Source organism: Colius striatus, chromosome 2 (assembly GCF_028858725.1).
Source record: "Colius striatus isolate bColStr4 chromosome 2, bColStr4.1.hap1, whole genome shotgun sequence".
Taxonomy (NCBI): Eukaryota; Metazoa; Chordata; class Aves; order Coliiformes; family Coliidae; genus Colius; species Colius striatus.
The window spans coordinates 88,655,125-88,682,433 of NC_084760.1; the positions used below are offsets into that span (position 1 = coordinate 88,655,125).

At 40.5% G+C, this 27,309-nt stretch overlaps 1 protein-coding gene across 2 annotated transcripts in view; it reads right to left on the reverse strand.

The window, feature by feature from the left end:
* Positions 1-27,309, reverse strand: part of PTPN14 (protein tyrosine phosphatase non-receptor type 14) — a 118,787-nt gene that overhangs the window by 12,420 nt on the left and 79,058 nt on the right. For both annotated transcript variants that reach the window (XM_061991420.1, XM_061991421.1), the window contains exons 6-17: positions 26,121-26,191; positions 24,358-24,445; positions 21,859-21,947; positions 20,163-20,250; positions 19,366-19,448; positions 17,054-17,111; positions 13,666-13,744; positions 10,561-12,062; positions 7,778-7,921; positions 6,533-6,751; positions 3,043-3,171; positions 1,024-1,258 (exon numbers count right to left, since the gene is read on the reverse strand). In XM_061991420.1, coding sequence (XP_061847404.1) covers positions 1,024-1,258; positions 3,043-3,171; positions 6,533-6,751; positions 7,778-7,921; positions 10,561-12,062; positions 13,666-13,744; positions 17,054-17,111; positions 19,366-19,448; positions 20,163-20,250; positions 21,859-21,947; positions 24,358-24,445; positions 26,121-26,191 — 2,785 coding nt within the window. The remainder of the gene's footprint in view (positions 1-1,023; positions 1,259-3,042; positions 3,172-6,532; positions 6,752-7,777; positions 7,922-10,560; positions 12,063-13,665; positions 13,745-17,053; positions 17,112-19,365; positions 19,449-20,162; positions 20,251-21,858; positions 21,948-24,357; positions 24,446-26,120; positions 26,192-27,309) is intronic.

Sequence of the window (27,309 nt, forward strand, 5' to 3'; positions counted from 1 at the left end):
GTCATTTTTATTTTCTGCTCTGGTGACAGAGTTGGGAATGCTCTGTAAATGCTGTTTATGTCAACCATATACCATATGAAAGAGAGTGGATCACTAAAGGACCGTACCTGTGTCAAGAATGAAGTGGAATTAACAGACATTGCTGAGAGATGACTTTGCTGCAACAGAGCTATGGTGCTCAGGCATCTCCAACACAGCAGTGCACCACGTACAGACTCCTTTAGCAGTAGCTTAAAGACCTCTGCATCATGCTCTACTGTAGTACTAGACATGTGGCTTTACTTAAATGATGTCTGAATTCCTATGGCCTAATATGGCAGCCTTTATTACTTGGTAAGAAGTAGGAAGCATTAACAAGTCATTACAGATGAATGTAACGGCTCTATTTTCAGACATGCAGGAACCAGGACCATGTTTAATCAGGGAGGCCCTTAGCAGTGCCCGGCTATGCGTGGTTAGAGGAGTAACAGTGAGTTCAGACTTGCTGCATCCGCGATGGAGCTTTCTGCTCTTTTGCAACAAGTCCGATGCCTCTGGACTACTAAATGCTGACTGTGAGCAACAAGAGCCTCCTATGAAACTAGGAGTTATGCTGTATTTCACCGCCATCTGAACCTCTCTCACCCAGGCCTCTCTAATCACATTTGTGTGCAGCCTAGTATCTCCCACACTCATTAGGTAGCTGGGAAGTGGCAATAACTTACACTGACAGATCAGCCAGCAGAGGTATCCTATTATTGAAAATCTCCCCAGTCTTTAGCACTGCTGCTGCCTCTGATTTTTCCTCCTGTTCTGTCAGGTCTTTCAGGACCAAAATGCTCAATCACCTTAGCTCCTGCCTCTCAAATCCCACTTTTTTTTTTTCTCCAAATGGCAGCAAAGTACAACTAGTCGAGGCCTTTGTCTGCCACAGCAATAACCATTTAACATCAATCCCAGCTGTAACTTGGTGCAGTGAACTGAACCCAGAGTGAGCAACCTTTTTCTCAGTGTATTTCATCAGGCAGGTTAAGCAAATCTTACATAAAAAGCCTTGCACTTCTTCTGGACACCCGTGGTCTGGCCAGTCAGTATACTGCAAATGCCACACCGTCCTCTCTTGTCCAGATAGTAGATGCTTGACTTTCAGACCAGTTGTCGCGTAGCAGCCGGAGTCTGTGCGGAACTTAGTGGTCACCTTGAACTTCCCATAAGTGGCTGAGCTGTGCTTAGAGCCCAGTTTAGGCCAATACCGATGACTCTTACTTCTTCCTCCCTCCTTAATTACAAACAAACAGACAGGAAAAAGAAAAATAGCCATTAGTTCCCGCAATTATAATTCTCTACAAGCAGAGGGCACGAAACTCTGTAGATAAGCCAAGTGCTCTTATTTCAAGTTATTGGAAGAGCAAAGAGTAAAAGTAAAGAAAATACCCATTAACACTTAAAATCCTCAGCCATGCTATATTTCTAACTGGGAAATGCTTGAACAAGTAACTCTTGTCACACGGCGAAAGACAGCAACTGCCTACAACACCTTGGTAAATATTCTCCTCCTGGGGAAGCCTCTCTTTTAAACATAAGGAAATTCTTTTCAGCACTTCTAACTATCTGTTGTTGATCAGCCTTGGGAACTGGATGGTGACTTGACGTGCTACACCACTTCCTGCGTTTGCTAAAAGCAACCAGGCATAGCACTGAGCAGAGAGTTAGACAGCAGCACGGACCAGTTTTTATAACATAGCACATAGCTCTTGGATTACACTAGAAGTAACTGTTTTGCTTGGCATAAGAATAAAAAGATTTCATGCTTTTTTTTTTTCTATTTTACATGGACACTTCTACGGAAACAAAAGCTTCTGGTCTCCCTTCAGCTGATAAGAGTGACAGTGTGCACAACTGGCCTTGGACAGAGTGGAAGCCACAGAATCACAGGGGTTGGAAGGGATTTCTAAAGATTATCTAGTCCAACCCCCCTGCAGAAGCAGGACCACCTAGATCAGGTCACTCAGGAACACATTCAGGCGGGTTTGAAAACCTTCAGAAAAGGAGACTCCACACTCTCCCTGGGCAACCTGTGCTGACATATACCTTTTAAATACTTGTATTAATGAGGTCCCCTATCAGTCTCCTCTTCTGAAGGCTGAACAGCCCCAGATCCTGCAGCCTTTCCTCATAAGGAAGATGCTCCAGTCCCCTGATCATCTTGGTGGCCCTGTGCTGGACTCTCTCCAGAAGTTCTCTGTCCCTTTTGAGCTGAGGAGCCCAGAACTGGACACAAGACTCCAGATGAGGCCTCACCAGGGCAGAAGAGAGGGACAGGAGAACCTCCCTCGACCTGCTGGCCACACTCGTCTTCATGCATCCCAGGTTGCCATTGGCCTTCTTGGCCACGAGGGCACATTGCTGGCTCATGTTCAGTTTACTATCAATCAGGACTCCCAGGTATCTCTCTGCAGAGCTGCTCTTCAGCAGGTCACCCCCAGCCTGTACTGGTGCATGGGGTTGTTCCTCCCCAGGTGCAGGACTCTGCACTTGTCCTTGTTGAACCTCATGAGGTTCCTCTCTGCCCAACTCTCAAGGCAGTCAAGATCCTGCTGAATGGCAGCACAGCCTTCTGGGGAATCAGCCAGTCCTCCCAGTTTGGTGTCATCAGTGAACTTGCTGAGGGTACAGTGTGTCCTCCTCACCCAGGTCACTGATGAACCCCACTGGCCATAGGCCTCCAACTTGACTCGGCTCTGCTGATCACCACCCTCTGGGCTCTGTCATTTTAACCAGGAGCAATTCAGTGCTCTCACATTCCAATGGAAATGTCTTTGTTTGGTTTGGCCAAACTGAACTGAACCAGGGGAAAGGAGGGGGTTCTGCATGTTTTGCTTTAGTACTTGCCAAACAATTAGAAAGTTCCAAAGTAGAATATTCTAGCAGGACAGGCACATGTTCAAACAGAGTAGGAGGAAAAAGGTTGTTGACAGAAGAAACAGGTTACTGGAGTGGGAACTGATGATAATGGGAGATTTGCTCACATCTGAAAGAATCCTATTCTGTGATTTTACATACCTCTTCAGCTGTGACCATGGCTATAACATTCACCCCCTGTTCCCACACCATCTGCCAGAAGTCATGGCAGGTGTGTGGCAGAGGCCCTTGGGTAGCGATGTAGTGCCACTCCTCTCCACCTACCGTAACCTGGGAGTAAGAAAAAAAATGAAGTAATGCAGTCAATACCCAAATTCTCTGCAGTGTCTGTGCCAGAACTGCTCTTTAAGCAAAAGAGACAGACCATAATGAAACCTTTACTTCTGTGTTCTTCCACTTTTGTTTAAAATTTTGAACAAGTTTCATCCTTTTGATAATATCAAATGTGACAAAACGCAATCTTTGGTGCTTCTAAGTCCTTTCTTGATGCCCATAAACATAAAGCTTTGACCAAAATGTCATCTATTTTTTTTGCCATTGCCTCTGGATCATTCAGATGAAAAAAAGGAATCTTTCTTTTTTGGAGGCCCTGTTTCTGATCTGGCTTAAGTACCAAAAAGCAGCTGACTGACATCCCAGAGCTTGATGACAGACCCATGGTGAAAGAGAAATCGAGCACCAGAGGAAGCGCTTCATTTATATGACTGAGAAGATCTTCATATTTAGGCAGCTCAAACTCAAATTACTTGTGTGGAAAAAAAGAGGCTATTTTATGATAGATTATTTGGTGTACATCAAGAAAGGTTTATAAAAATGATATTATTTTTTCAGCCTTTTCGGTAAAAAGGCAGAGCTACTAGACGTCATTTGAAAATGTGCTTACCAGCCAAAAGGAAAACCAAATGAACTCATTATTTTGGAAAGTTAAAATATTTTTCCCTGTCAGGCTGAGACTGCCTAAATCTACATGTTAGCCCAGAGCCACTTCTCACAACAAAGTTATAAACCTCAGAGAAGAAGATTTACAACAGAAATACCGACGCGTCCATAAATATCAAGGTGCTGGCAGACGACACTACAAGGAGCAATCAATAACTCTGACAGGTTTAACCACATACTGCGTTTGAGGTACAGGTCTTTGAACACATTTTCACAAATGGAATCACTTCATTTGCTATTCAAACAGCTGCTCGTTAAGCAGAGATGCTTGGGGTTTTACACCTGTAACTAGCATCGTGTTTTCATGACACATTTTTCACTGCACTGAAAACTGTCTTCAGTCCTGCACATCAGCCCATTTTCTTACTCCACACTACGCAGCATCCTCCTTTCTGAATGGTGGCTAAAGACTGTCAGAGCGATGCAGGTGGACTCTCCAAGTTCTTGTACTAGGTTGGAGGGAATGACTATAGCACTGTAATCCACATATCACGGTTGGATTGGTCTGCACTTGTGTGCTTGTCTGCAAGTCCTGAGCACTGGTTTAGTATTTCTGAGCTTTCTAAGGTAACACTGACTTGACCTAAAGAGGCAGATGCAGTGGACTTTCCAACATTCCTATGCGACCTGATCTAGGTAGACCTGCTTTAGCAGGGGGGTTGGACTAGATGACCTCTAAAGGTCTCTTCCAACCCCTACCATTCTGTGATTCTGTGTGTGTGAGACAGTAAATTTAATTACAATTTTTCCTCTGTGGTATAGGCAACGATCTTTGTACCCTAATGGATTTGGTAAATAAGGAGAAACATTTCGTAAAACTGTGGGGCTTGCAGACTGAGCAGTGGGAGCTGGAATCCTGCAGGCATGGGTCTTATCAGGATGATGTAGGAGTTTTCTTTGTCTACTTATTTCTGGTCCAAATATCCAGCCTCCTGGCACATGATATGAAAGGACCATAAATAGTCTGGAGGGAACGGGATGCCTGGAATCTTTTCTGCATTCTAATGCCCTAACTGCAGGACATTAAAAATTGAATACTGGGCTGCAAACACATACACACACACGAACACACACGCTGCTACTGAGGTTAAATTTCGCAGATGCGATTTCACCTTCTGAGCAAAAGCACATCTGCTTGGCTTCTGCACGCACCGCTACGTGTGTGAGAGGAAAATACTGGCAAGGACCACTGCCACATGCTGACACATTTGTGCATGTTCCTAGGTGCTCTGGGAACGCAAGATGCATGTCCAACACTGACACACACGAGGTAAAATGTGGACTCAAAGCTAGCCAGGGAAAATTCTTTTCTGGCTAGTACTGCTTTGTGGGCATAATTTATGTTAGGAATCTCTTTTTTTCTGTTGTTTTTGGCCTCCTACAAAGTAGATGGAAAAAACTGGGCTCAGAAATCCATCATCACAGCAATGTCTGATTATGCAAAAACTCATTTATCTGCTACCTACCAGGCTACGTAGAGAAGTGATAAAACTGCCAGGATCCTGGTTCAGAAGCTGTTTTGAGTCAACAGGATTTAGCACTGTAAATCACCACCAAGGAGGCAAGCAAATCTCTTTAAACTTTTAAAAGGCTTTTACTCCAGGAGAACATTTATTCAACAGGATTTTTTAGTGTTGCTTTTGAATTATTTCTTTTTAATTTGGATTTTGACAATGCAGGAAAGCAGACAGCTCCCTCTGACAATAAGAGAATCTGTCATCTGAGAGAGGAGCGCTGTTGCTTCTCTCAGGGTAGAGTAAAAACAAAGAACTTTGCAAATTGTACTGGAAGCTTAAAAGAAAAACAAGAATCTGCAGTCATTGTTCACTGTTAAGACTGGACATATTTGGAAGCAACAGCCAGACCATAAATTCCTTCTGCATTGAATTAACAAGAAATCTGAAGTTTCTTGATAAAAATCTATTTTGAAATATAGAAGTTCAATCCACTATCCAATCAGAGATAAGAGGATCCCATTTGTAAGGTGTCCCTTTTATCAATGCAAACTGTACAAAATTCTTTTAAAGCCAATCAACTCTCATAATAAAAGGAAGAAATACATTATTTATATACATACTTGCAGTATGTATGTGAGCATGCATCACTCATAAGTACATACCTTTCTTTGGGCATGGAACTGCAGGGAGCTACGTGTCTGGTTTTTAAAAAACATATCCTTTATGCTAGTAAGTGTAAAAAATGTTTCAGTCAAATCTTGTGTGGTATTTCTTTCAGGCTGCACCAGTCAGCTGCAGGGCCTCATTTTGTACAGATAATTCTAGTTTCCCAGTAGTCTCCCAGGGAGGCTACTAGGACTCAAATCAGAATATGTAGGGGCTGCCCATTCTTTCAGGTACAACTGGATTTCATTGCAGGTATTGGGGCTGCTCTAACTCATTCTCACAAGGTTTTAAGAAAGATGTCATCTAAGTTAAACAAGAAAAATGTTCCACAATCACCTGGCAAAGGTGAGTGCAAAAAAGTAAGGATGCCTCTCTAGAATGACTTCCCAGTCTTCAGCAATTAAATCAACCCATGCATGTTAGCTGATTGATAGGGGACTTTAGAGATGCCTTCTAAGTTATCTCTTCAGAAGCTCCAGAGGTAAAGAGAATGCTGCTGTGCATCCAGAAATACAAACAGAGCTTTAACACATCTCCATCTCCAAAACAAAGTTCAAGAAAGCTTTTACCTTTATATGTGAAGCATTGATGTAGCCTGTATTATTCTCTTTGGTCGGCACCAGCTCTACTCGGTTCTCCTCGTAAGGAACCACCTCTCTGATGCGGTTGCGCTCAGTGTTTTCAGGCAAAGCAGCAGTGGTGAAGATCCCGTCTGCCTTTTTCTTTGGAATCTGCTCGTATTCTGTAAACACCATCCCCTCTTCTAACTTCCTCCTCAAGATTTTGCACTATGATTTAACAGAAAGGAACACTGATTCATTAATTTTTCCTGGAAGAAGGTTTACCATTAGATCTGTCCAATCAGCCTTTGAATTTTGTCATATAGCCATAACATTCTTGCACTCGCTTCTTTTTTCAGTTGCAGTTATCTGAAGAAACACCACACGCTCTCACTTCTACTGAATGAAACCACAAGTAAATTTTACATCCTTACATTCCACTTCTACAACGACCCCATGAAAAGCAAGGCTACGCTAAACACAGTCCTGCTTTGGTAGGAATTTCTGTGTGATTTCACCACAATGGGTACTTGTAAAACTATTTTCAATTTACATTTTTAGAAAGATTATATTCTAAGTGCGATGTGGTCCATTCCCCAAAATACTCCCTAACTTGTGAGCATGCAGTTTCTGTGGTCAAATGTCACCTCAACAGTACATCCAGATGGAAGTTAAGTTCTGTTGTCTGCATACCAGACAACACAAGGCTGCAAATTCCTATCCAGAAAGCCAGGAAGATTCTTTGCAAATATGTGTCTCAAATCTTCAATGGCAGAGGCTGTTTTAAACTTCCGAAGTTCCACCCACGTGCACACACCCGTGTGTGCAAACGTCAGGGGGAAAAACAACTTGCTGACGGGGTTTTTTTTTTACATTAAATCCTGTTAGAGACATTAACTGAACTCCTTAGTTGTATCAGAACACGAATGACAGTATCTACGGTTGACCACTGTAGACAGACTGCTGATCAAGTGAAAAATGTGCAAAATGTTGGATTTACAGTTTGATTTTGTATGACGTTGTACGGTCACATGAAACAGTTGCACAGCCCCGACTTTCACCACCCTCGGGAAATATTCGATACATCTGACACTTTGCCGCAAAGACACACCACTGTTAACCACAGACTTTTTCCACTGATGGCTCTGAAAACTTCCAAGAGAATTTTTCCCACATTTTAAATAAAACTTTAATCTTCTAGAAACTTCATGCTGCTGGGAACAAAGGGAACCATTTCATAAGCCTCCATCTTACCCTCTCATCCATTGGCACCTTGGCGACTTCATCCTGGCTGTCCTCCGGCACTGGAACCCTAGCAACTGACAGTCCGTTCAGCGCTGCCAACATCAAGGGCCTCTTCTGGGCCTCGAGGCCTGCCATCTTCTGCTTTTCTAGATTCTTTTGGCAAGAAAAGGCACGTTTTCATCTCTGTGTGATTATTTATAATGCCAGTAAAATGCTGGAATGTTTTTTTAATCTCCAAAATCTGCAACTCTCTGGCCAAGGAATGCAGATGATCACCATTAGCATCGTAAATTCAAATACAACCTCTATTCTTCCTGTTATTCCTCAAAGGCCTGCTTCTACATGAGCATGAGCACAGAATTTTAACTTCAAAGAAGAAATCTCAGCGTATAATACAGTTTACATGCCATCAAAAGACATACAAATATCATCTGAAGCGGTTTTCTACAAACATTATTCTGAGTGTAGGACACAGAAAGAATCACCCTGTCACGTTAAAGTAGCGCTACCATAGCCAAGATACCTGGGGCAGCTTTTAAAACGCTATAATTTCAATCTATTACAGCAAACAGCAAAACACAGGCCACTGTTTCTCTTATGTCATGGTAATACTTAAAATGAGAAGTCTTATGATGCACTCAGCTATGATGGCGATTCCAATAGCACCCACGGAAGCTGAGCTCACATATCCCAGAAACCAAACGCAACAGCAGCGAGGGAGGGATATTGTTTATTGTATTCATGCATCATACGACACAGAGTACCAGAGTATAAATTTTAAATTCATGCTGCTGCCCTGCTCCTGACACCACTGGGAGCTGGAACATCAAAAAAGAAGACAGACTGTCTCCAGAAGTACCCTAAATAGGAATATTTTATTGTATTTTCTTAAAGGTTCTTCCTGCTGGATTTGGAAGGAGAGATGAGCACAAGAGAAGCCTGGTTCCCAGCCCCCAAAAGGAAGCTGTGGTCACCACACAGGACAAGCTCAGCTCCTAGAAACACATTATCAAACCAGAATGCCCTCAGACTTATGTAAATAGTTTGATTTTTCAACAGCTTGTGTGCTTTTTCCTCACTCACCACTGGGTTCCTCTACAGCACTAAGTAAAAAACAAGCAAAAAAACCAAAACAAAAATCAAAACTCACTCTGCTTTCTTTTCATACCTTCAGAAAGCAGGAAAAAACAAGCATTTTTTTCTTGGTTTGGAGATTTTATTATTATTATTACTTGCAAGGTAAAATAGAAAACCCCGTGTTTAAAAGATCAAGGTTGTCAAATTACTATTAACACGACATGTGATCCCTACGAGAAAAAGGTCTTCATGTGCTAAGACTGCTGAGATCTAGGCTGAAACCACCTTAAAAACTTAATGCTAAGATGACACCTTTACTTTCAAGACCAAAGACTGATAGGAATGAGTATTCTGAGGAAGAGTACTCAGCATCTCTAAAGCTCTCTTCTCACCTCTATTTCCACGGTAAAATCCTTTGGATTCCTGCTTTGCAATGTGTTTACTTTTCTCAGAAGATCAAAAGAGCATATATATGTTCCTCCTTAGACCAACATCTCGAGCATTCATTCATTAAATATTATGTTGTATAGTCAAGTATTTGTTTTGTGTTTAAAGATTAAGATTCTGCCAGGAGTAAACTCAGTCCCCATGACACAACTCAGTGGCCCAAGTTCGACTCCTAACCTTTATAACAGTGTAAGGATCACCAATGAAAAAGTAGCACTATACAAAAGTCTGGAATTATTTTTTTTTCTAAATATACAGTTGTATTTAAATCTAACTAGTTACTGATTTACTACATTACAAACTCTCTTCTGCTCTGTACCATTCAGATGCTTCATTCATTTGCTTCAGGAATTGTGTTTGCTTCAGACCACAAGTCTGAAAAATACTAACTACGGCATACACTTTGCTTTCTGTGACTGCAGTTGCACTCCTCAGAGCTTTACATTTGCAAGTCACTCAGTGGTAAGGACCCTCGTATTTCTGCTAATGCTTGCAGTAGCACTGAAGTCTTTAAATACTTTTTATTCTAAGTTCATCGCAACTTTAAAAGGACCCAATTTTTCATAACTGAGTATATTTAAAAAAAACCCCAACAAAACAAACCAAGCACACAGCCTCTACATCTGCTGCTTCTGTAATTAGATATCCAGTTGCTCATTTAATTATTGGGAAAACTAGCAATCCATATTCTACAGCTACCAGTGTTTTATTCAGATAACTATGTTATACAAAGTGGTAGGAAAGGCAATCAAAGAGAACATTTGAAAAACTCAAATAGTTTCCATTATGCCATATATTATGTGATATTTAACTTGACATCCCTGCAAAGAAGGAATAAAATACTCAAAACAATCTCCAGCTCATCTTGGCCATTTCAGACTCACTCCGCCCTCAAATCCCCTGGGGCTAGAGAGATGTGTAGGCAGAAGAGGAGCAAGCACTGAGGGGGGCTTTGTGGTCTCAGCCTCCTCAGCACTTGGCAGTATGCTCTGCCACCCTCCTGGGGCTGGCACTGCTGCAAGCATGGTGGCATCGTCAGCAGACCTGACCAGTAGACCAACAGCCACAGTGGAGGAGGCAGATGGGGTCAGTCTCTTTGGTGGCCACACAGAACCATGAAATCAAATTGCATGTGGCACAATATCATACTTCCTAACTAAGCAAATCAACACCTTCCCAACCACATGTTCCCCAGTTTTCTGGTAAGGAAACTGACTTGTACGATTGCTAATTTCCAAGAAGCCACGGCAACAGAAGGCGACACTTACCCTCATCATGATTTCTCTTTCTATAATGCTGTCCTCAATAGAAAACATTTCAGACACGGGCCTTTCCTTAACAGGTTCTTTCTTGACCCGCTCCTTCACACTGGTGAGGTCAGGCTCTGAGATAGAGGGCCCAAGCGAAGATCCGTTTATTGCCATTTGATCAGTTCGAGAGACGCTCATGGCTTTGGAAGGCCCTGGCCTCATGGCCTTGGCCCTGGCTACCGCCACAGAAATGCTAACATGGTCCTGCCTCAGGGCTCCGTTGCTGACACTTTTACGAGGCCCAGGGTACTCCGGAGGAGGTTTGTTTGGTATTCTAGCCAAGGCAGCTTGCAGCTGAGCGCTGTACTCCATGTTCTCATGGAGGGCTGTTATCCGTGACACAGATTCTGGGGTTTCTTCTTCCTCTTCACTTTCACTGCTGTGTATCAGCATTGTGGCATCAGAGAACGTCTTTTTGTGATCTATTTTGTGATGATAATGAGGAACTTGCTGAACTTCATGCCCCATCTGAACTGGCTCTTCTGGCTGCACCTGCTCCCGCAAAGTGTTCCTGCGTGGCAGAGGGGCGTTTAAGCTTTTCAACGCCATGGCTTCCATACCACGTACCATACTGCTGATGACCTCCAAACTATGGCGCTTGTTCACAGCTGCGTGGTGCTTCACTGCCATGAGGGGCTCACTGACCTCCTGCAGTGACTGACGGACGACCGGCGAGCTGTCCTCTTGGAAGGTCTTCACTGAGAGCTGGACTTTGCGAGTAACCAAGTCAGGGCTGCTCCCACTGACATACTTGTGCCGGTGGCTCGCCAGGTCTGGCGTGCTAGTGGCAGGTCGAGGGCGAGGATACGGAGGTGGAGGTCTGAAGAGATAGTTCTTTAGCATGTGAGCGGTGTTGTAACTCTGGCTGCTCTGCAGCTGCATGTTTGCCAGCTCAGGCGTGCTGACAGTGTGGGAGATGGCGCTGGCCGCAGCCTTGCTTTGTGCAGCGTTACCAGGGTTCATTTGGTCAGATGGGGCGACGGGTTTGTTATAGCCACTGCCCTGGGGCCCGTACGTGATTGTATAAGGGTGTCTCTCTCGGATCTCAGGCTGGCTGTAAACTAGGTCTTCCGGCTGGTTGTAAGCATGCGTGTTTCCAATATTGAGATTCCTCAGAGACTGACTTTGGCTGTCCATCTGTATCACCCCTCTTTTCATTTGTCTCATGACAGTTTCATAATCTGGAGTCGGCCGGTAAGATGGTACTATGATTGCACTATGTCTGTGGCTGGGGATATAGTCGGCTCTCATGATGTCACTTCCAGGGATGCTAAGATTTGAGGACATAGGAGATGCCTGGATGAAGTTCTGTGAGCGATTGAGGGAGTTCATGCTGTGAGCACTGCATACACTCCCATTGGGTCCATTACCATTCAAGTAGCTGAAGTCCATTGGACACCTATCCAAACTGGTCTGAGACCTACAGTAGAAAGTTTCTTCATTTCCGTGGAAAATGCTATCTGTGTAGAGCAGAGATAAAGATGTTGATGATTTTAACATTCAAGGACTCATTGCGCACTAACAAAACTTCAAATGCAGTCTACACCAACAAATACAGAGACAGTCTAGTGTACAACAACTGTAGGGAACGTTTAGTCTTGGGAGCATCCTTGACTCAATGAAACAGAACTAGAACAAAGCTACTCACGTAAACACTCCCAACAGTTAGCAAAATACGGTAGTTCAGATCCTTGTTGGAGACGTGAAAGGGAAAGAGAGGAAGTGTTTTTGCCTGAGGTGACAATAAAGAATAAAGGGACATCTCCTCCTTCAGCATCCTGGTAGGATTCACTGCTTCTTCCACCTTAAAAATCCAGTGCTGCTAGTCTACTGTAATTCTAAAAGTTCTACTCTTTTCTGTTGATGCTGTGATTTGTAGTAGCAGAAAACAAACAGGAAATCCTACTTCAAAACTATTAACAGTTTTGAGGATCTGAAGTACAGAACAGCAGGGTGATCAAGACTCAGGAAAACAAAAACAAAAAAAGCAGGGGAAAAACTCACTCTACATATGTGCAAAAGAATATTAAATACTTCAGCAAAGGATATTTGAAAGGGAGTCAAGACAATGCCCTGAATTACAACTTTACCACAAGACTGTCTGGTTGAAAATCTCTTAAAAAAAAGAGTAGCAGCTCCCAAACGTCTGAAACCAGCTATTTCTTCAACAATATAGATAAGTCTGTGGTAAAACTAAGAGAACTTTACAATTCTTCTAAAATTGAGAATACCCCTCTTCAGAGCCTCAGCTTTGTAGTAAAACAGTAGTGACCACTAAGACAAATCTGCTGTATGCAAGAACTATATTAAATAGCTCCTTTCAAAACTTACCAAATTCTACCTTAAAATTAATCAGACCACTGCAATTCTAAAACACTATCAAGTATGACTAAGAGCTCCTCTGCCAGTGAGAGCACTTCAACTGTCACCTCTCCCAAACTGCAAAGAACATAGCCTAAAGGATCTAGCTGCCAGTATTCCAAAAAGTGGTGTGGTTAAGGGTGTGAGACTCAAGGTGTTTAGGGGCTGGGCTCCATTCCCAGTCTTGATCAAAGTAACCTTGTACGACCTTTTCGAGAATAAAGGATAAAAACAGGTAACCTTCCTTACGTCTGTAAGGCTAACAAAGCAGGCAGATGTTGGTGAGAAGTCAGCACAAAATATTATCTAAATATACAGTTTCATGTCCAGGACACTACTATTTCTCCTTCAGTAAGAGATATTTGCTGTCTCCTTTTCCCTCACTCCACTTCTTTCTCTGGTCCCAGCTGGGCCTTTAGTACAGCCATCATACGTCCTTTCGAAATTATTTTTTCAGCTCACTGAACAGGAATACTAAGTTTAAGCCCCATATAATCATGCGCAAACATTTGAGAGAAATTTGAAAACTGAAATTGGACTTTAAATAGAAGCCTTACTGCAACACGAACTATAAAACTACTAGCTCACCTCCAGCAACAGCAGCTCCCATTTAACCATTACAGCATCAGAGACCTAGACAGAGTTTCTTTGCATACCCATATAATTGAAGTCCATTAAAGGAAAAATATATGCTCCAAGTACCTTGTGAATTATGTGTTTCAGTGTAGTGCTCTCCACACTGGACATGCATAGGAGGCAGTATAAATGGATGTTGTCTTGGCTGAAATACAAGCATAAGGAAAAAAAGCATTAGGAACGGTATTTGCTACAGTTTTTGCAACTGAAACAGGAAAAATGGTTCTACACCCTTTCCACTGAATACTGCTCGTTCTCACCCAGCCAAAGACATATGGCTTGGCATTTCATTACAGAACAGAGAGTAATGTTTTGCAAATTGTTTGCCAAACTTTGTTACAGAGCCCAAAGCTGACCAGTTAAAACTCCTTTCAGTTCAACCACTTCAGATAACAACATCCAAGTCTTCTCAGCTCACTTAGAACTTCTCTAAAGTTTACTAAAAGCCTTTGCCCTTGAATAACTCAAACAAAATGGAAAAACTCTACCTAATCAGGACAAAAGCAGGAGACAGAACAAATTCAAGGACCTAGAACACTGTTAGACAGGCAACAGGAGCACATATGCACTTAAAGTAACTCTGCAAATTACATTAATATCGTATTCCCGTGATAATGAATTGGAGCCTTCCTCAAACAATCTGTACTGCCACAAGCTTTTTAAGACAATGAGTATCACAGAGAGCAATTCAGCATTAAATCAGCAGGATCATTTGAAGCAAAATAAATCATCGTATTCACCATCTTTGTCCATTGACTGTTTTGCAGTCTCATTTTACCACCTGTCTGGTGTCACTTAGCAAAGTGTATGAAAACATACTTTTTTTATATATACAAGTAGAAACAGAAGCAAGATACTCTTGTCTCGTGAGCATGTCTTCCTTAACAGCAGAATAAGGCTGCTTAAAGCAGCTCTAGCTATTAAGGAATACTGTGGATGCCCGAGGCAAAAACAGAAAAACCAAGTAATTTACTTTTGCATGAGCACCACAGAAGTTACCTACTGAAGAGGGGTGGGGAAGGGGTTAAAATTTTCTATGTAAATGAGAAGAATGAATGAGAGTCAAAGAAACACACATATGAACACATGAACACATATGAATTCTTGTACACAAAATGGCTGTGTTAAGTCAGAGCTTGAACAGGACAGGAAGTATTTATTCCAAAGGTATAAAAACCTCACTCTCCCTGGACCATCTGAGCCAAGGGGACTGTTGCTGACAACCTGAATAACGGAGCATAGTCTGTAACAATCCAAGAGGTTGGAAAGGCTAACAAATGGGAGGCAGAGGAAAAGTGCAAGGAAGGAAAAGAGACTTCTACTAGGAATGAACAGATCTGGAGCAGATAAGGGTTTTTTGTGACAGATGTTATGGAAGGTATCTGCAAGAAGTTAGGGGTCTGGGGGCCTGTTTTTTGATTGTTTGGAGTTTTATTCTTAGGCCCATTTGCCTCTTCTGATGGAACAGGAGAAGCTTGAGGTCTGCAAACTGTCAATATCCAAATTAAGGATCACTTGAATTATTTTTTTTAAAATCAGCTAATTAAATGTATAATCATATTACAATCTGAAGAGGTTCACTGGATTCACTGATGAGGTTTTGCTGGAAAACCAGTATCATTGGGTGGCCTGACAGGAAAAAGAAACAGCATAAAATGGCTTTGAAGTAACAGTTAAAATACAGATTCACCATGATGCCAGAACCATAGAAAGGGTCTTAATCTGAAAGCAGTGACCATGATCCTCAGTGAAGTGGCAGAGTCTCACCTCAAAGATCACACTTCACTCTCCATTTATGCCTGCTGATTTATTACCATGTGAGACAAATTAATAGGTAGATGTATACAGGTATGTATGGTGCAGATAACAGTCAGGAGAGCTTTTTTTTCCTCCCCAAAGAGAACTGTTCTAACAAGCTAGAAAAACAATTACGAAACGAGCAGTTGAAAGTTCAACAGGAATGGTTATAATGCAGCCCAGTTTACTTTTTAAACTGATGAGCACACATTCCTCCTCTTGATCTTCCAGAGACTTTGGTGTGTTTTTATAAATTGTTGCATGCTCATGTTCTAAACATGGAGGCAGTAGGATTTGTTTTTCCTTTGAGAAAGCAGACTGTCATTTTTCATATCTAATATAGAAGCCACCTTTCTTTTTCCCCTTGTGATATATCTGAGGCCACAGCATAAGAATGCAAAGCACATTCCATTTCTTCACCTTCAGTTTTTCATAGTCATCTCCAGGGATCAAACTAGCTGATGTCAAAAATACTCTCAATATGTCTCAGAGAACCTAACACACAGCCTGTGTTTTGCATTGTGATACCTTAGGAACATGCTAAAAATGAAAGGACAAAGAAATCCAGAGTCAGCTACAATAGCTCTCCTGCCAACGACTGGGAAACAGAGAGCGTAGCTCTTGGATCTAATGGACCACACATACACAGGAAACTAGTCTGTGCTGAAACCTGTGAAGTTGAAGCTATCCTAATATCAGTACCTGTTTAAGCTTAATTTTGGAACATTGTCACAATGTGTAACCATACCATGAAGACAGGTCAAGAAAACACTCCTGTCACATTAGCTTTCTGCCACACATTCACAGGCTGATGTAATTATCACTCTGGGAAGGTCTACAAAGCAGGAATAACCCATCTCACACATAAAAAGTGGCAACCTTCATACAGATAATATTGCCCATTGTCTAAGGAATCAAAGCAGTGCTGTTGCTCCTCTCATTTAATGAATTCTGAACTACTGTAAGAAATACTGACATATGAGCTGTTAAACTTGGATCCAAAAAAGCGTCCTTGCTCCCACAGAGTTTTTTTTGTAAAGATTTCAGGAAAAAGTTACCCAGTTGTGTCAGACTTAAAAGTATTTATGGAGATTAGTTACATGGAAACAAATACAGTTCAAGAAAATCTCTGAATCACAATCCTGTACTGATGGTAATAGTTTTACTTAAAATCAAAATAACTTCACAAAGAAAATAGACTCTTAACCCAAGCAGTTGGTCAATTGTAAGTAGATTTTATAAAAAAACAAAAGATAAACCATGAAGGATGGAAGCATGAAATGAGAAGCTGTAAAATTATATAATGGCTAGGTTTTGATGCATACAGTACAAGATGCTTTAAATTCTTTCTAGGGGATGATTTTCTCTACATATTGAAATAGCCTCTATCCAGAAGAAAAGATGCTCAGCTTCTACAAGGCAAATAAAGAAAATAAAATGTCTTCCAGACTGTAGATTCTAATACTTGGAGGTGATATTATCCAGTTAAATTAATCAACCTGGGCAGCCACACCCTTGAAACTCATTGCAATCATATTGCCTACAAGAAATGAGTTGATGCAGTTATTTGAAATTTAGAAAGTATTTCACCTTACACAATGCCCCATCACATTAGAAATCGTATAGACGTTCTTAAAGATCCCACCATGGTACATACCAAGGATGACCTACTCCAAGTGGGTCGTCGTCGGATAGGGGGAGGAGAACTTGATTGTCTGTGGAAGAAGAGAAATACTAGGAACTACAATATTTCAGTTCTTATTCAAGAATAAATGGGGAAAAACAAGAGATAGAGACTTTTTTTAAAAAAATCCCAGCTCATCAAAACTCCAAAGAAATGAAAATAATTCAAGTTCCTCTCTAAATACAGGAAGCATTCCAGTTCCAAAATATATAATACCTTCAGTTTATTATCCTACGTGGCTTACTTGGAAACACAATAAAGAAAAACTTTGGTTTAAAAGCAAACGAAACAAGTCTCTTAAACAGTAAAAATGAATGTGGTGCACAGACACAGTCTCAGGTGACTTAAGGTGAACATTAAAACAATGACAATTTTCTGAAATTCATAGCAATCGCTGCAAAGCAATACACACAAATCAGGAGCAAAAATCAACTCAACACTAGCTGAGCCACATACAATGTGAAAATAGCCAAGTGCAGTGGAAGGAACAATGAGTGCAGGAGGGAAAAAAAAAAAATGAGGGAAGGAAAGAAACAAGTTGAAGGACGCAGAAATATAGTGCTTACGTGAAGAGAGGAAAGGTGGAACTTGTCCTCTTACAGTTTCTGATCTGGTGAATGATGTGTGTGATTAGAGGAAATGCACACAGGAAAACAAACAACTATCATTTTAATACAGAGAGCAGGAAAATTATTTGGCTAGAAAACACACATTGGTATATATGCTGTCATCAATATCTGCGGCTCTAACACAGAAGCTGATATCATGTGAGACTGTGGTTAAGATGAACAGCTCTAATGGCAAAAATACATTTTAAGTCTGGTTATTTCACTCAGTGAATTTGTTATATTCCCTATCTTTACCAGTCCAAATATTTGTAAGTTGCATATGAAGCTGCTACATACACCCAGTTCATGGTACCCACATATTTATGGCTCAGCATTTGGAAATCAACATGATCAGAAGCTATTGCTTCTGGATTATGAACGGCAAAAGAAACGTTCTCCCTGTTGACCTCAATATACAGCTTTAACAGGGAAATATTCCAAGATGACAGACTATGGTATTTTCTTTTCTTTCTTGACTGTCATGGGGACACAGTCAGGAGCTTCCTTTGAACTCAATTCCTCTGAAACCATCAAAAGTAAATGTAGTATTGGACTACTGAAATGCATTATATGCTGCTAAGAAACATCTTTTCTGATTGTCCACTCTCCTCCCAAGAATTTTAAGTGCCACTTGAAACCTAATTACCACCTCTTTTCTGTAAGTGAAAAGATCACTTGATGCAGCTCACTTCATTGGTCTCTCCAACACTCTAACTCATCATATGTTAATACAATGTGTGTATATGTAATATTAGAAGGCTAGAGCTTGCAATCTTCCTTTCATTATTTTGGCTTTATTTTCCAACAGATGGCATTACCCAGTCAAACAGATGGGATGTCCAGCTCTAACTAGATTTGTTGATAGAGATGAGACTTCTTCATATCCTTCCAGCTAAGTTGGTAAGTTTTGCAAGGAATTCACATTCTCATTGCTACAAAAACCCAGCATATCATGACAATTTCTCAAAACTATGAATTCCTGAAGGCTAAATTTATCTCAAACTGACATTGCTACATGCTGGTATAAATGAAACATCCTCAGCTAGCAAACTGACTTTTGAGTCATAACTAAAGCCTCATGAATTCCTCCTTCAATGAGATTGAATCCACCTGTGTGAGAGAACTAGCTCAAGGCCAGTTCCTTAACAAGTGCTCAAAGTAGGGCCTAAAGGAGACTTCAGGTTCAGTGTACAGTCTCTGCTGTGCTGTGCTAGTATTGCTACTCAGACTAACATTCCCAAGGTATCCATCCTTGTTTGGTGCAAATAAGCAGACAAATCACACTGCCTAAATTAGAAGATGACAATATGTGTTTTCCATCAACCTTAGACAGGTAGTGCATCTTCAAAATGCTACTGCAATTCGCATTTTAACATGTTAACATATGTAGCCTTTCACTCCAGCTTATACTAATACCCTGAGTTATAAATGGCAGAGAGCAAGGGCTTCAAGTCAAGACTGTCGGATTTGGCTGCAACAAGTCTCAAAAGGCTCAGAATGAAATGTCTTAACTGCCTGTTCTTGGTGGTGGTTAAAACAAAGCAGGAAAAAAAGGTCGAGGGGAAAAGAATAACTGATACAAGTGACTAGAAAAAACAAACAAAACCAGACATGCCAAAACTCCAGTTAATTCCAAAGCAGGGTGTCAGAAAATAACTCAGAAGAAAGAATACTCACTCTGTGCAGATTTTGTTCTGTTTGTAAAACTTGTGTCTTGTTGCAAACAGTCGTGAAATATATTTGGCATTTTCAAGATCATCCTTTAAACACAAGAAGAAATAGGGGGGAAAAATATATATAATAATCCAATTTGTTATTCTTACCAAGAAATAACAAAGAGTTGTCTTAAAAATCAAATTGCAGTAATGCTTGCTAAGGTCTGTCATGTACAAAATCTGGTTGCCAAGAACACGTCTAATGCCCTCAAGAGCATTCAAAGCATTGAATTACCAAAATACAGTGGCATGCCTTTACATGCTGCCACTTCACTACTAAGTCACAGTAGGAGAGGAGGAGGGACAAGAAAGAGAAATGGCTCAAGTTTGCTGGTCCAGTTTCTACACTGGCCTTGGTTCAGGGAGATATGGGGTGATTTTAAACAGTCCAGGACAGACCACAGCCCTCGAGTTCCTGTATGTGCATGCACTACAGCTTATGCCCAGTTTCTGCAACTGCTTATGCTGCTATATTTATGCCAGCATGAAAGATAGTGTGGCACTCCGTATGTTTCATCCAACAAGCACTTCATTTCTTTGCAGATTTCCTAGCACAGTATAGTTTGGGATGCTTGGAATAGAGTACAAATATTGGTGGTTAAATTAAGTTAATTTCACTCTCTGCATAAAGTAAAACATGAACTTGCAGGGAGAAGGGCTTATGGTGAGCAAGCCCCTTCAGGGGAGTGGAATTTAAAATGTTCTTTTTTTTTTATATAAGCAGATTTCTTGGTGACACTGATTAAATCTTTTTCTTACTGTGTGAAAGAGCACATTCTCTTCTTTGTTGATCAACTCTAGAACAATTGAGGACTTGTTATGTGCTATATTCCCAATGTCATTCCACCTGTAGAGAGGAAAAATGCGGTAGTTTGCCAATGCATACATTCAAACATTTCACAAACACATTAAGAATCCCTTAGTCAACATTAGTCTTGTTTTATGTGAAAACTTTTCAGTAGCTGTTTGGTGAAGAAACACAGTCAGGAGAATAAGGAAGTCAAGTTCTGATTAAAGGAGAAACAGATATTCAGCTCTTAGCCTGAAGCAGGAGAGTTAAAAGTCCTCTTTAAAAACACCAATTTGAAGACTCATAATAGAAGATACACTGAAAGCACATTAATGATAAATGTTTTACTGAACTGTGGCTTTTTTTGAACTGAAGAATTTTAGGCATACGTAATAGAATCTTTTCCATTTTAGTGCTGTTCCTCTCTCCATGCTGTTTCTAGCTTTCCTCCAGTGCCAGTTCTTCCTACTGAAGGTTAGTTGACACTGTGGTTATGCAGGCTATGCATACCATGCTAATACTTTGGGTTTAGGTTTGCAATCTTTTTTTTTTTCTTTCAAGTAATTGTCAGGTTACCCAAGATCAGAGTTATAATCATCTTACAAATAGCTGACAGACATTTGTGTACATTGCATGCAATCTGTGGGGATGGAAAGGACTTGTTTGTTCTGTTTGCAGCACACATTCCTCTTCATGTCATGGCAGGATGCTTGAAGTGCATATTTCCAAAGAGTAAGGATACCAGCACCAACTATCATTTCTACATGCAAAGAAATGTCTTGCTTTTGTCACCTGGCACAGTTAAAGGACTTATCTAATTTCTTCTCAAAATTAAATATGCAAAACATTAGCTATGTGAAAAAAGAAGACCTAACATTTTTTGAAGATGACCACTGAAAGCTCTTTTAAAACAAAAAAAAACCCAACATTCCATTGTAAGTCTGATACAAGCCTCAGCTACTGACTAAAGATTAGTGCAACTCATAAACCACAATTTTCTGTCTGCACAAGTGTTCATATTCTGATAATGAGGACTAGTAAAAATCCACTTCAAGTTGACAGCAACAGTAACGGAAATACCCACCAGAACAGTAGCAAAGAAGAATGAGTGAAACTCAAGCCTCCCTGGAAACCTGCAGATTTCCAGCCACATTTTCATACAGAACAAACTTTTATGAGAAGCAACGAAACCCATAAAAGAAAGATAATGGAAAAGCTTAAGTGATTCTTAATTAAAACAAACACTGACATAGCCAGGATTTTCAAAGTTAGGGAATAAGAAAGTTCAGCTTTTTTTCAGTGGGGCACCTAAATATGGCAACCAGATTTTCACAGATATTGAGTGCCTGGGCTGCCAACTGTGAGGTTTAACAGATCTGAATTCAGAACCATCAAAGAAGCAGACAAAAATGAGAAAAGAAGAAGGATCAAAGCCTTTTAAGTAGAACAAAATACTTGACAGACAACTACATTTTTCTTGCCATCAAACTCATTCAGACATTGGAAGCTGGTTTATGTCACACCTCTTGCAGTCAATTCTGAGAACACAGAGGTGACTACTCATTAGTTAGAGTGTAGGCACCACTGAAGTCACCTATGTGAGTATGGAAAAATCCCACCTCTGAAAAGGAACTCACATGTAAAACAGAAGACCTAAATTTTTACCTATAAATCATAGTTGTCCTTCCAATTCTGTTTTTTATGAAGATTCCCATGAAGAAAATACCAAGGTGTATGTCATTTCCATGATTATCCTGCAAATAAAGAACATGTTTAGTTTAATAAAAAAACTGGGCAATATATGTATATGACTGCATGCTGAACTACCAAACAGAAGCCCTTCTTCAAGATGAATGCAGGACTAACCCCTGACCAACCCATATTTTGCTGCTTGATTGGACTGAGTTCTGTTGCTTCAAAAAGAGTTAGCACTTAGCTGGTTACATTCTGTTGATAGTGAGAACAGACAAAGGCTAAATGAGCCCAAGGTTCACCTCTATCAAACACCACACACACCATAAACTCTGATTCATTGTATAATATTTCACATTCCCTATCATTGTGATTATAACTCTCTAGAGCTTATATGACTACCAAAAGCAACAGTCCTTTTTCACACTCACAGTATTGCTCCAGTTATCTGTTAAAACATGTAGAGATTTCAGAAAACCACACCTGGAGATGGAATTCCTCTCAAAAGCTATACCCATCATGCTTCCTCCTTCAACTACTCCATACAGAACAAGTCACTCTAAAAGGTACTTGTATCTCTATACAGATACATTCTCCACTGTTTTTTCAATTATTGGGTTAAATATCCATCTGCAGGCACCACATAATGTTCACTCGCACTGTCCTTCAGTTCTACTGTTTTTGTGGCTTGCAGGCTTCTGAAAACCATGTGCTTCTGCTCCATTTTGCAATCAGTTGGTTTCCTTAAAATGCTTTTTCCTTTTTTGCTACAAAAGCTTAATGTTGTTGACAAAGAGGTTTTTCTACATTCATCAACTCCCCCCCAGTTGCACATATGTAGTAATTGATTCACAGTTTTAAGTGGTAAATAAAAATCAGGCTGACACAATGAGCATGGTTAAAAAGAATTGTTAGAAGACGGGAGATGAGACAAGTTAATACACTATGCAAATTCAAGAAACCATCAGGCGCCTCTGCATTTTAATAAAATCAGATTAGAAATGTTCTCCTGGCCTTGCTGTACTTGATTCCCAGGAGGTAACAATGGAGTACCTGCACCCATTTCTAGCTGCTAAGTGTCAGGCCTTTTGCAAACAAATGACGGATGCCAATTTTCAAGCCCCAGCCCAGGCACTGTCACATATGCCAGTGCTCTTCCACATACACTACAAGTCAGCAAAGGTCCTATGGCTGACAGTCTTCAGTTAGTCTGATTAGAGGACTATACATTCCTCTGCCTTGTCCCAGAGGCTGATTTAGAAGGCAAAGAGATTGGAAAAATGTTGGGGAAAACTTAAGTATTTGTACACAATACAAATACACACTGCATCTGTGTATATTTGTATATACACAATTATCTTTGTAGAAGTGAGAGAAAAATCTTTTTCTAACAGGAAAGAAAGACAAATCTTTCATTTTTCCCTTTGACTGTATTTCTACTTGTCTACAAGGTCAGCAAGCTGCTCTTTGATAGAAGAGGGATAATACCTTCCTGCAATTTAGAGGAGCATCCAGTCCACTGTTCACACTTATCTTACTGGCATGCAATAATATCTGATGACAAGTCCAACACAGAAATTCTTTGCAGCACCACGCAGCATTAATCCAAATTAATTTGAGAAAAACGTGGATTTCATTAATTTGCAATAAACATTTCATAATTCTTGTTATTGGGGCAGGAGGGTTTTTTACCATTCAGGTTGTCCCCTTCAGGCCAAGTCTGAGATTGGTCAAAGGATCAATTTTTACTTCAGCAGAAATGGGTTTTTTTTCAGTGTGGGGTTTCATTTGGTTGGTTTGCTTTGCTTTTAAATTCCAAGTCATCTTTAACTAGCAGAAAAATTGTTAGCCCGCTGTCAGTTACAGTGGCTGGGTTGGTTAGCAAGGAGAAACAGATCCTATTTCCTAACACAAATTTATGATGGTGGCATGTACTCCATACGTCCAGGCAGACTGTCCATAGCAGTGAAGGTGACGTGACTACAAATGCAAAATAAACCTTGAACCCCTCTCCCAGTTTTAGATGTGGGGAGGAAGTGTGTGGATGCATAAGAAACTGAAGGACACGTAAAGTTAGTACTTGGTAAATAAGCAACTTAGAAAGACATTAAAAAGTCTCATCTTCCTTTCCTGTTCTGTTAAAGATGACCAGGGCCGAGGTTCATTTGCCCAGCCATTCTCTCTTAGATAGCACTCAAAGAAAAGTAAGGAGCATCTCTCTCTGCTTCCCAAGTGAGCAGACCATAGCACATAACAACTTCTTTTGTTAAAAGGATTTTGGTGGACACTGCCAGCTTAAGATACCTGCATGCTGCAATGCCCACTCAAACTACCATCAGTCATTTCACCCTCCAGAACAGTGAAACAAGTCCCTCTCTTTTGGACAAACATGACCTGTATGCTTTCCAAAGGCTGCTGCAAACTTCTGCATTGTTGGATTCAGAGGTTCCTTTATAATACACACTTACATACCTTCACAGGGAAAATTTCCTGTCCAAACCCATCAAGGCGTTCCACTTCATTGATGTACATTAGCTCAGCCTCTGCTGCTGTAATGCCACTGCAATTAAAGTAACAAAAGGCAGAAAATGGTTCAATATTTTATGCACCCAAAAAACAGCAGTGAAAAAAAAACCAGGAGATTCACAAACCACTTTAGACAGCACTTCAGAGATGCTGCCTAGAAGTGCACGATACGGAACTAACTTTCAACATTAGGATCATAACCAGTAAGGGGAGGAATTGTACTAAACATTACTAAGGTAAGGTACAAAGCACAGTTCAAATTACAGGAGGAGAAAACTGAACTGATCATATTACTCAGTTTCTTCTGCACACATCAAATGTTTCCCAGACTTTATTAAAACTCCAGGGTTGTGTCTATTTTTGGATGGCCTATTTGAGCCATATGGATCCTAATTTGCATTAATAGTATACAAATCCACTGAAGTTTCTTAAAACTACTTAAAAGGGAAGACCTACATTTTCTTTCATAATAGAGAGTAAACCAGCTGAAAACTTTTACACACGTCTACACATGCTCCTGTCACAGCTCAGGAATTCAAACAGATTTCAGATCTCAAAAGCAGGGCAGAATAGTTTGCAGGTTGCCCGAAAAGGCGGTCACTATTAGTGTTTCTACTTTTTACTCCTCCTTACCACAGCTTACAAACAGAAATACAGGAACCAGATAAATACTTGGGAGAAAGAGGGAGAGAAAGGAAATGGAATGTGATCTACCTGCTGGAGTGTGTATAAGTATTTGTTCTTTGCACTGCAGAAATAGCATCAGAGAGCACAGCAGGGGAGGGAAATCTTCCCTTTCAAGTCTGAGAGTTAACCAAGATGACACAAGCAGCTCATGGCAGAGAGCAAAGAACAGAACCAGGCCTGTTCATAGGCAGATTGGAAGCTAATGCTTTGGGGTTGCATCAAAGGGCCAAGTTTGCATTGAAACTCAGACAGGGAATGGCTCAAGAAATTGGTATTTGCCCTTTTACAACCATTTTCTGTCATATGATGAGGAGTGTTGCATCCTTCATGTAATGTTCCTACTGCATTTCATGCAATAAAGCTTTAAATGCAAACGCACAATGCAACAGAAAAGATTATTTCCAATGACATATAGGCGCTGCCATTTTTCTAAGAATGATACTCTATAGGTTTGAATACTTCCACCAGGAAAATACCTAGATGACACAGAAGAAGTCTGCTTACAAAGAAGGTATTAATACTGAAGCACTAACACATTTACTCCTAGCTGATTAATTAGTATCATCATACTGTATCTTTTCCACAACTAGATGCAAAAAACAATTCCTGTTATTTTCATTTCCATTACATTGAGAGTGCATGCTTCATTCTCTCTCTTGCATGAGTGAAAACTCTTGGACTCTCAGGCTACCCCTCATCGAGTCACGAGGTCTTTCACCATCAGTATTTAAATGAAACCAAGTAGAGAAAGAGTCTACTACACAGTGCAAGTATTGTTACACATGCTCACTGAACTTTATGGTGCTGGTTTATTTGGGATTAAGTTCTTCAGCCATTTTGTGTTCACGAGAGGCTGGTAATATTCTATAATAAACCAACTAAAAGTCCAGCTAGATGTAGCACAATAGTAACATGAAGACTGCCTAGTTTACTTCTACCAGGAAAGCAGGGGAAGGGAAGATGTAGTAGGAGGATGATGAAAATTTAAGAAAAAAGTCCAAACATTAACATGTCAAGCTCACCTGTGAGTTCGGTGCTCCTGAGCAACCTTTTGAGTCAGTTCCTCCAAGACAGCTTCATCCTGGGTCCAATCCTGTAAGAATATGAAGTTGCATTGAAAACTAGTAATCTACAGAGAGAAACAACGAAATGCAAGACAGGAATTATGATGGTAGGTGTTTTGGGATTGTTTCCTCTTCACACTCTCCCAGGTAGTTACAGAGAGAGAATCAATCACTAACTGCATTGAAAATTCAGAGCATGGGAATTGTGCAGGAAGAACACAAGTGTGTAATGTTTTAATATCTTTTGAGGGGAGGTTAAGAAAGATACTGTTAAAAATAGAGTAAGGTGTTTATTAATCCAAAATAAAGAACAGGGTATAGAGCATGGATAAGGGATCTTTTTCCAGGATATGGACCAAACAAGTTGTAAGAACACTTTGACGTCTACAAATTAATATATGGCTTTTAAAACAGCCCAAAATAATGCATAATGTAATGGAAGATGAAGCCATAGGTAATTTTCTGTCCTGCAACCTACAGATACCTCCTTTCTTCATGTTAAAAAGGACTGAAAGTTTTTCTACCTCTTCAAATGTACAATAAAATGTACTTTATGCTTCCAACACATTTCTAAGCAGGAATTTTTATCTTCTGGAAATTCAATAATGTGTGGTAGGAACAACGTTGAATTAATTGGGAGCAAGTTAATAAAGGAAGTCTGCTCATAAATTCAAAGTAAAAAAAAAGGAAGCTGAAAAATTTTCTTGCAAAACCTCAGAGTTCTTATTTTTATTATAAAAAGCCTTGAGGCTACATGTAATGTACTTAAATACATTGCCTGTTCCTTGCTCAATGGGGCCCTCCCTCTGATATTTGCTTCTGCCACAAAAAAAATATGAAAGTGGTAGCGCGCTAATGAAAAATGGCATGGTACATGCCTATGCACAGCTACACACCTGTGAGGTGTACTGTGTACATAACTTTGTTCTTTTCGCTGCCGAAGAAATGCCATTTGACACATATTGTAGCCTCACAAGATCAAACAGTACAAATGCAGCTGCTCCTCCCACATCCACCAGCTCACTTCACTAATGAATTTATAACAACCTCTCCTTGGAGGTTCTTTCTATGCCCAAAATTCACTCATATCCTCTCACTTGCTTCAGGACTACTTTATATCCGCAGCACTTGGTGACTGTCAGTGGAC